We start from the raw sequence: 10,218 nt of genomic DNA, 5'->3' as shown, positions 1-10,218 counted from the left end.
AGAGAGAGAGAGAGAGAGAGAGAGAGAGAGAGAGAGAGGAGCACGAGCGAGCCATCCGGGCTTCCACCCCAGCCCTTCACTCCGAGGTCCGCCCTCTCGCGTCTTACCTCTGCAGGTAGGGGTGTTGCAGTGCCTGCTCTGCACTAAGCCGCTTCTCTGGAGCAAACGCCAAGAGTCGCTTGAGGAGGTCCAGGGCTTCTGGGGGGGTGTCTGGCGGCAGGAGGGCGTCCAGCGTCTGCCGTGGCCTGCGGGCAGCTGCCTGTCGTCTCCTCTCTAGGGCCCCACCCGCGCGGAACCTTCTGTCTGTGGCGTGACCTCTGCTTTTCTGCTTGTGTAAATCCTCTTTCCGAGGTGGGCCACCTTTTCACCCCCTCCTGCGCAGTGGGACGCTCCTCCCTGTTCTAAAGCTGGGGTGTTTTCATTTCTGGGGGGATGGGTCTTAGTTTTCTTCTTAGTTTTCTCTTTTCCTGGCCTATCTGCTAGATTTTGCTCCAACCCTCCGCGCCCCCCTTCGTAACTAAGCTTTAAGAGGCTAGGGCTAAGCGCAGAGCTCTGCACTGGTACAAACTGGCTCCTTGTGCCAGCTGCAAGATGGCGGCTCCCTCCTGCGACCTGCCACCCCTCCCCCACGCCTAAGTGTTCCACTCACCTGGACCCAAGATTCTGCAGAATCAAAGCGCTGTAGTCTGAGCCAAGGCCCTGGAGCTCTGTGGGTGGGTGGAGGAAGGAGGTATGAACAAGGCAGGTTTGGTGTGTGTGTGTGTGTGGGGGGGGTCAGCCATGGCTTCTGCAACAGAGTCTGTGGTCTAGAAGGGCACAGACCCCTCTGAAAGCCAGCCGTTTGCCCTGTCTGAGCTTACGGGTGCCCATAGTTGTGCCTTACCTGGAAACCACACATTGCAACATGCTCAGGGGATGCTAGGGGTCACACTTCCCTTTGCTTCTACTCAGAAACCAGGACTTTGCTGAGGGAACAGAATCGTCCCTGCTGGGCCTTGAAGGTGTCTCTCTCTTGCCATGTCCTCTCTCCATTACGGATGCTCTCAGCAGCCAGTGCAGGCACCTCACTCCTGTTCTGCGGGCCCTCTGCACACTCAGCCCCTTCCTGTTACTGTTTAACTTTCTCTGTCCCTGAGGCCAGTTCTGCCTCTCTGCACTGGCCGCCCCCAGCAGCTGCTGTCTGGGCCCTCCAATCCATAGGGCCCTTTCAGTTTTCCTGGGGCTAAGGACTCTCTCCCATGCACACTATTGGGGCTTGCTTGTCTCTAAGGCTGTGCCCTTCGACTCATTATCCTATACCTAGGGACAGGCTGCCGAGGTGGGGACATGCTCACCCTCCATGGAGGGCAATGGAATGGTCTCCAGGATCAGCTCCAGCTGGTGGAAAGTAGATGTCCCCGGAAACAGTGGCTGCCCTCGAAGCATCTCTCCCAATATGCAGCCCAGGCTCCACATATCCACCCCAGGGGTATACCTGGAGCAGGAAGGGGTATGGTGCAAGGGCAGGGAACACAGGGGCAGAGGCAGAATGGGCGTACAGGGATGGGGCAGCAGAGTACTCAGGGGGGCCCAAGCAGGACACAGGGACCTCAAGGGAGAAGGTAGGTTGGGAGTCCAGCTGTTACCATCGGGAAGACAGAAGCACCTCTGGAGCTCGGTACCAGCGTGTGGCCACATACTCTGTCAGGGCCTGACCCCCAGGCCCCTCAGGGAGGTCACTGAGGGACCGTGCCAGGCCAAAGTCACAAAGTTTCACCCGGCAAGCAGAATCCAATAGAACATTGGCTGGCTGGAAGGAGGAATGGGCTTGAGACCCAGTGGGCCAGAAGCACAGGAGAGCCAGGGACCTGTGGGCACAATGTGGACCCAACCTTCTGATCCCGGTGGATGACGCGCCCTGAGTGGATAAACTTGGTGGCTCTCAGGAGCTGGTAAAAGATGCAACGCTTGTGGATATCCTCCAGTAGTCTGCCCTTCTGGATGACTGCATTCAGGTCGGTGTCTGGGAAGGGGCAGGAGCCGGGGAAGGAGACGCAGGTCAGTCTGGAGGGTGAAGAGTGCGGGTCTGTACCACTCTGAGCCTGCACCAGCCCTCAGCCCATCCCAGCTCTCTGCCAGGCTGCCCAGCCATTGCTCTGTCTGTCTGTCTTCACTGTCAACAGAACCCTAAGGGTCTATGGAACTGCTCTCAATCCCATCTCATGTTGTTCTTGGTATGCACACTGAGCAGGACAGGGAGAAGGGCAAATGAGGGCAGAGCAAGGATTCTGTGCAGGAGGGATGGGGGTGGCGGGGTGGGGGGACGGAAGTCACCACCAGGCCGGTGAAGGCAGGTAAGGGGAGAGGGGGCTCATGCCCAGGCTTTGCGCTCAGGTTCAGGGGACAGATGAGAGTGACAGATACAGCAAGGGGCCAGGCAGCAAGGGAACATAAGGAGGGAGCCAGGCCACTCAAGTAGGGCTGGGGTCTGGCCAAAGCCTCACTCACCCATGGACTCAAACACCAGGTAAATATCCCTGTCATTCTTTGCTGGGATTACATCAAGCAGACGGATGATGTTGGGATGACCCCCAAACTCCTAGGAAGACAGACTTTTGCTGCGGGGGGTGGGGGTGGGGGGGAGAACCAGGGCTGTGCTCTGGGCCACTGGGGCCAGCTTCTCCTCTGTCTGTGAGGACCTACACTCAGGGGAGGGGTGCTGTGGCAGGATGGCCTGGGCCACTTACCTTGAGAAGCATGATTTCACGGAAGGTCCTCTGTAAGAAACAGAAATGCCCAGCAGGGCTGACCCAGAAACGCCAGGAATCCTGCGGGACAGGCTCTCCCACACCCCCCAATGCTCCCCATATTTCCTCCCTGCTCGCTTACCTGAGCATCTATCTGGTCCCTAAAGGCATCAAAGATTTTCTTGATGGCCACTACCTCGCCAGTCCTCCGGTCCATGGCCTTCCACACAATGCCGTAGGCCTGGGGAACACATGGGTCAGCTTGCGGAACATGAGCCCTCTACTTCACATGCATGTATGTATGTATGTATGTATATATATATATATGTATATATATATATATATATATATATATATATATATTCCAGCCAGCCAGGTTGCCCCAGCCAGCTCTGGATGCTGGGAGGGGTCAGAGTGTGAAAGGCCTGGAGTGACAAAGTCTACAACTAACTGTATCATGTTCTGGAGCGGGGAAAGGGGTGAGAGCTAGAGAGGCCCCTATGTGGACGTGAAGCCACAAGTGGGCACTACAGGGCAGGCAGGACCAGCCGTCTCTGGAATGACCTTTTACCCTTCCGGCTCCCCACACATTCTGACTCTGTTTCCCTACAACCCCATCCCATCTACTTAGCAAATCCTATTGAATTAACCTACAGAGTCTATCCAGGACCTGCGGCTTCCCTTCCTACCATCTATGCCTTACACTGGCCCAAGTTTCCAGCCTCTCTTATAGGTAGGCTCTTTACTCTCTCGGCTACCCTGACCCATTCCCACCACGGAGCTTCACCAGAGGAAACAGGGTGAGATTTGCAAAGTATTAACAAGTGCTACAGCTCACCAATTAAAGTCAGTTTTGAAGTTTCTCTAGATCCCTTCTACACAATGGGAACTAACACTGTCGCTCTCCCAACTCCTCCTGGCTCTGTGCATAAAAATGTAATGTCTCCAACAGCCAACAGGTCTTTGCTTCGGGGCCTTTGCAATAGCTGTTTGCTTGCTCCTCTCCATGACACACAGAAAACACTCGCACAATCACACACGTTCACACATATAACCTCATATGCTCAGACCCAGTTACAATCACGAATACACCGATGCTCACACACAATTTCTGCTCTGACTCTATGTTCCCACTCAGACCTTCCTGGGCCTGCCTTTCAGGGCGAGGTTTTCCAGTGTTGCCTAGTTTCCTTATGAAAACAGGGGTACAGAAGCTTCGGAGGAAGCAGGGCCCGAGCCCAGGAGTCAGAAGAACTAGACCTTGATGGGGCTGACCAGACTCGCAAGTGACTGCAGTGTCCCCTCATATGACCGGACATCCCCGCGCTCACCCCCTTCCCAAGCCTCCGCTTGAACAGGTATCTCTGGGCTACATGACGGTCCACCTCCGCAGCACACATGGCGAGAGGCAGGCGCTGACTCTAGAGGTCCACCGACTCTTTGCTCGGAGCTGGACCTGTTGATCCGTTGGCTTGGGAACCGGCAGCGGCGATGCTCCTCCCTTGCGCCTGCGCCAATGGGCGGGGTCTGCAGCCAGCCCCATCTGTCCGCTTGGTTTCCCCTGCTCAGAGCTGCACGCGGGGAGGAGGTTGAGGCCGGGAGGCAGCTCCACCAGGCCCTGGGTTGTGCACGTCTCAGGGTATGAGGGGGTGCTAAGTTTCGGGGATTCAGAGCCAGGCTCTCTCAGGAGCGAAGCTGTTGGATGCAATAGTGGATAAAAAGTTGGCGAGATCAGGGTGTGGCGGGTGCCCTAGACCCTGGTGGAAGAGCACTAGAGCAGGTGACTGGGAAAGTGAGCCCAACGCTTTGAGGCTCCAGGCCTGCTGGGCAGGGAAGTTGAATGGAGCCCAAAGGCATGGGCCACTCAGAGGACCAATTGGGCACGTTGATAAGAGGGAGGAGGTTGCAAGGGGCCATGAGGTCGCGATTATGTTGAGTTCAAGAGCAGTGGGTGGAACTGGATCTGGGCCTTTGTTAGGATGTGGGGAGGATGGCAAGCCTAGGCTGACCAGAGAGAATGCAAGACATGTGGCTCAGTGGCAGAGTGCTTGCCTAGCATGCGGGAGACCAGAGTTCCATCCCTAGCACCCCCAACAAAACGAAAGATGGAAGATGCCGATTATGCCTCCCCCAGCTTCCTATGCCTCAGTTTCCTTAAGAAAACTGGGTGACACCCAGGGACCTCATCTCTGAAAGCAGGTAACCACCAGGGCACCCCCGGAAGCCACAGGGAGATGATCCCAATGCTCCTCCCACCTGTCAGTCACCTACTTCTAGGACCCTTCTCTTGTTTCCACCAGATGCTCTGGGGAGGCCTGTCCCACTGCAGTCACTGAGAGTGAAGGACCATTTCCATTAGCATAGCTCCGGGTCACATCAAGCCTGAGTGGAGTAAGTGCAGGAATTATGTGAGCCTGGGTGTATATGAGTTAATCTGTGTGCGTTAGAGAGCTTAGACGATGGAGGGAGCAGGTGACACAGGAGGCATTGGACTAGAATGCCACCTGGGGGACAGTAGAGAAGCACAGAGCTCTGAGCTCTCACATTCTCTGTCAGAGGGCCAGCATACCCAGGGACCAGCCTTTTTAGTAAGATTTAAATCCGTTGTAGGCACTTGGAAGGCAAAGGCAGGTGGATTTCTGAGTTCAAGGCCAGCCTGGTCTACAGAGTAAGTTCCAAGACAGCCAAGGCTATACAGAGAAACTCTGTCTCAAAACAAAACAAAACAAAACAAAACAGAAAAATCTGTTGTAGATAAGCATTTGTGTAAAATGTTTACACAAAATGTGTAAAATACAGTGAAAGTGAATTACCAAGAAAAAGAAAGAAAGAAAGAAAGAAAACCTCAAACTTACAAAAGAAACCATCATTATCTTGCAGTTATGGGGCTGGGTAGTTAAATGACCCTGTGCTACAGCTTTTGAAAAGAGTTTAAGGCTGGAGAGATTGCTCAGTTGCACTGACTGCTCTTCTGCAGGATCCAGGTTCGATTCCTAGCACCCATATGGCAGCTCAGTTACAACTGCCTGTGGCTCCAGTTTCAGGGGATCCCAACACCCTCATACAGATATACACTCGGGCAAAACACACAAAATTTAAAAATAAATAAATAAAAATAAGAGCTTTCAGCTTTTCCTGTCCCTTCTGCCTTGCTTCATCGAATGTCTGCCATCAACCATGGCAGCAGACACAGCAGGCCTGTAGTAACTAGTGGTCAGAGTATAATGCATATCTGGTGGCACGGTGAGGTCTGACCACTCAGTTGCTGGGATGTCTGCCACACACACTGACCACTGGCAGGAACAGAGGGTTCCTCCTGCATCCTGGGGAGTAATAAATGCCACACTGGAGCTGGAGAGATAGCTCAGGTGGTTGTGATGACGGAAAAGCTGGAAATAATAAGCTAAGCTTATAAAGAACTTACCAATGAACATGCTTAGTATTTATCATTACACAAAAGTAGAATTTAGCTAAGGAGCCCTGCTTCCAATATGATTAGAGGATAAGAAGTGAAGTTAGCAGACCTCTTAAGAACTACAGAAAGATAAGAACGGCAGAGCCGCACTCTAGTGTATTTAGGGGTAAAGGAAGGTATGCTTTTGTTAAGTTTTCTTCACCAAGACTGCCCATTAGGATCTGTTTCCATGTCACAAGGAGTGTAATCCTGCCAGGCAGGATGACTCTGCCTAACAATGACCTAGAAACAACCGTGATCTATTTCAAAATATTTGGGAACTATCTTTGCTAACTCAGTTTCCAGTTTGTCCAAAATGGCCAAGTTTGCAGTTTCTGTAAACTATGTTTAATAGCTCAAAGCATAACTTAATGCTGGGACCTAGAAGAGATTTACAGATAAGTCCAAGTGTGGAATCTTCTGGTTTAAAAATCTATGTTAGCTGCAAAGTATTTCTGTCCAAATCCAGTTTCTCTTTGGGCTTAAGCCAGAACTGGATGCGCACTATTACGCAAATTCCTTTCATTGTTATTTCCCAGGTGTTGGGAGTAAAATCTCACTTCCGGCCTCAGTACATGTGTGGATGTGAGGACAAAAGGGCCTGAGTATAATCCTCAGCACCACAGAAGAACCAATTCCATTGCCTGGAAGCAGAGCTAGATGGGTCCCCAGAGCTTGCTGGCCAGCCTGCCTGGCCTAATTAAGCTCCAGGTCCCACTGAGAGACCCTGTCTTAAAAAAATTAAGTGGAGGTTTCTTGAAGCCTGGCATTAACCTCTGCTCTACATATATGTGCACATGTGCAGACACACTTGTATAGTCAGTGGCACACATAGGACCTGCACAAACATGAACACATTACACACACACACACACACACAGAGAGAGAGAGAAATTCTGCTATGAGAGAGAGAGAAAGAGAGAGAGAGAGAGAGAGAGAGAGAGAGAGAGAGAGAGAGAGAGAGAGAAAGGACCCCACAAGCATGATTGAACTGGGACCTCCAAGTTTGTTAGGTGGAACACAGGAAATAGTGCATTCAGAGAAAATTGGGAGAAATGGTTCTAAAGTAACAGTGCAAGTTTCCTTATGAATCTGGCCTGACTTACATATCCAGTTCCAGGACAGCCAGGACTAAATAGAGAGACCCTGGTGGGTTTTGTTTAAAGATTTATTTGTTTTTATTTTATTTTATATGTCTGACTGTTTTGTCTGAATGTTTGTATGTGTACTGCATGTGTGCCTGGTGCCTGCAGAAGTCGGAGTGGGCACAAGAGTCACTGGAACTAAGATTACAGATGATTGTGAGTTATCATTTGCGTGCTAGGAACCAAACTCAGCTCTTTCACAAGAGCAGCAGCGAATAGTCTTAACTACTAACCCATTTCTCTGGCCTTGAGAAAAAAAATTGAGGGCAAGTTTGACACCTTCTTCAGTTTGGGAGTTTCTAATTTAAAAAAATAAAATTAAGGGGCAAGCAGCTGAGGTTCCTATTTCACATACTTCAGCCCCTACCTGTTACGGGGTGTGGCTGACATACCACTCCCTCTACCCCTAAACTCTCCAGCCCAGGGGCTGGGCTGCCCTTCCCCTCAGGGACTCTTCCCTGTTATAATCCAGGTATTTTGGTCGCCCACTCTCCTTTTGTACCTTTGGTCTCCTGGCTGCTGTTCCTCCTGGGGGTGATAGTTGCACACTAAAGGGGACATCAGTATATTGGAGCCAAGCCAGCTGATGCCATAGCTGATCATGCAGCTTTGTGCAGATACCTGGCCTTCCATATGCCTGGATTCCCTCCGTGTCAGTCAGTGGTAGATTTGTTCCCATCCAGTGTGGAGTATGAAACTGACAAACAAAGGGGCGGGGTGGCTTTCAGATTCCTGCCATGCGCAAAAAAAAAAAAAAAAAAAAAAAAAAAAAGCCTGGATTCCAGATGGACAGACAGACAGACAAACGGTCCTGCTGCCCCTTGGGGTATCATCTCTCCAGCTCCACATTTTCTTCAATAATTTTTTTAAAAAATATATCAATTCATGGGGCTGGAGAGATGGCTCCACGGTTGAGAGCACTGACTGCTCTTCCAGAGGTCATGAGTTCAAGTCCCAGAAACCACATGGTGGCTCACAACCATCCTTAATGAGATCTGATGCCCTCTTCTGGGGTGTCTGAAGACAGAGATAGTGTACTTACATATAATAATAAATAAATCTTTAAAAAAAATATACCAATTCATGCCTGTAAATCTTTGACTCTTACACTTTGTCTCCATCGTGTATGGAAATGCAGGTACCTTAATCAGGTGATGTCACAAGTTCATAAAAGTTGCTTAGTACATGTATCAGTTGCCCTGACCTGCACAGGAACAGGTCATGAGGAGACGATTCTGTTCTGGAGAGACCTCAGCAACCTCTCTCTCTCTCCTCTTAAGATCCCATGATAAACCAGAGCACAGTTCTACCGGTTTACTCTGGGGAGGCTCCTGGGTTTATTGGGCTTCCTGACAGAGCATGGAGAAGGGGTTGTTCAGTGGAGCGAGGGTGCTCCCTCCACCAAAAGGCTGCATTAGAAAGTCCTCCTCAACAGGGTTGGTGGCTTTCCCATAGCCCCTTCGATGGAGGCCTCAGTCCTAGTCCTTTCCTTCCCTGTAACCTCTAGCTCCTCCCTTAGGCCATGTGCAGTTAAGGCAGAGTTGCAGACAACAGGATGCTGCGGACTCAGGTGAGGGTCCCATGACTGTCCTTGTCCCTCTAGGAGGGGATGTAGACAGTCAAGAAGCCCAGCTAGACTGCTCTTTTGCAAGAGGGCATGGTTGAACTCCTGAAGATGGCAGGTGTTTGACTGGGTCATATATACATATACATACATATGTGCACATATAAACACATATATGCACACACACACACACACACACACACACACACACACATATATATATATATAATTAATTAATTCAGCCTGATTATACATGGGACGTAGACTGATCACTTCTCTAATGGTTTTTATCTTTTCCCCATTTTCTGTAACAGATTAGGTACATTTTCATAGTAAAAGACAATATTTTTTTTAAAGATTTATTTAATTTATATGAGTATAGTTGTAACACTGCAGCTGTCTTCAGACACACCAGGGCAGGGCATTGGATCCTGTTACAGATGGTTGTGAGCCACCATGTGGTTGCTGGGTATTGAACGCAGGACCTCTGGAAGAGCAGTCAGTTCTCTTAACTCCTGAGCCAACTCTCCAGTCCAAAAGAAAGTATTTTAAGACCAACATCATTTCCTTACAAGAATCTCATAGTCAAGTTACTTTAAATATTAATACTAGCCAGGCAGTGGTGGCGCATGCCTTTAATCCCAGCACTTGGGAGGCAGAGGCAGGCGGATTTCTGAGTTCGAGGCCAGACTAATCTATAGAGTGAGTTCCAGGACAGCCAGGGCTACACAGAGAAACCCTGTCTCAAAAAACACCCCCCCCCAAAAAATTAATACTAAAACAGGTTCTTCTTTGTTTTTAAATTTAATTTTTATTTGTGTGTATCAAGTGTGAGAACATTACAGGACAACTTGCAATATGTGGATTCCAATGGCCAAAGTCTAGTCATGCGACTAGGTGGCAAGTGCCATAACCTGTTGAGCCATCTCACCAGACCCTAAACTTAGTGTCTTAGGGTTTTACTGCTGTGGACAGACACCAGGACCAAGGCAAGTCTTATAAAGGACAACATTTAATCGGGGCTGGCTTACAGTTTCAGAGATTCAGTCCATTATCATTAAAGGGAAAGCAAGGTAGTGTGTAGACAGACATGGTGCTAGAGATGGAGGTGAGAGTTCCAGATCTTGAACCACAGGCAGCAGAAGGAGACTGTGTGCCACACTGGGCAGAGCTTCAGCATAGACGTCAAAGCCAGCCTCCACGTTGACACACTTTCTCCAACAAAGCCACATCTCCTAACCAAACACAGGAGTCTATGAGAGCTATACTATTCAAACCATCATGCTTAGTATAATTTTGTTTACATTATGATGATGATGATGATGATGA

The 10,218-nt window shown here is 50.0% G+C and overlaps 1 protein-coding gene across 2 annotated transcripts in view; it reads right to left on the bottom strand.

Moving 5' to 3' along the window:
- Positions 1-4,291, bottom strand: part of Mapk15 (mitogen-activated protein kinase 15) — a 5,753-nt gene extending 1,462 nt beyond the window's left edge. The window contains exons 1-9 of one of the 2 annotated variants that reach the window (XM_031346556.1): positions 4,058-4,291; positions 2,869-2,967; positions 2,727-2,756; positions 2,488-2,578; positions 1,872-2,002; positions 1,626-1,789; positions 1,335-1,474; positions 650-707; positions 108-245 (exon numbers count right to left, since the gene is read on the bottom strand). In XM_031346556.1, coding sequence (XP_031202416.1) covers positions 108-245; positions 650-707; positions 1,335-1,474; positions 1,626-1,789; positions 1,872-2,002; positions 2,488-2,578; positions 2,727-2,756; positions 2,869-2,967; positions 4,058-4,126 — 920 coding nt within the window. In that variant the 5' untranslated portion in view covers positions 4,127-4,291. The remainder of the gene's footprint in view (positions 1-107; positions 246-649; positions 708-1,334; positions 1,475-1,625; positions 1,790-1,871; positions 2,003-2,487; positions 2,579-2,726; positions 2,757-2,868; positions 2,968-4,057) is intronic. The other variant, XM_031346548.1, reaches the window with a different exon arrangement.
- Between the last annotated feature and the right edge of the window lie 5,927 nt (positions 4,292-10,218).

The sequence above is a fragment of the Mastomys coucha genome, unplaced genomic scaffold (genome assembly GCF_008632895.1).
Source record: "Mastomys coucha isolate ucsf_1 unplaced genomic scaffold, UCSF_Mcou_1 pScaffold11, whole genome shotgun sequence".
Lineage (NCBI taxonomy): Eukaryota > Metazoa > Chordata > Mammalia > Rodentia > Muridae > Mastomys > Mastomys coucha.
The sequence above is the reverse complement of the archived record's forward strand: the minus strand, read 5'-3'. Positions and strand labels throughout refer to the sequence as shown.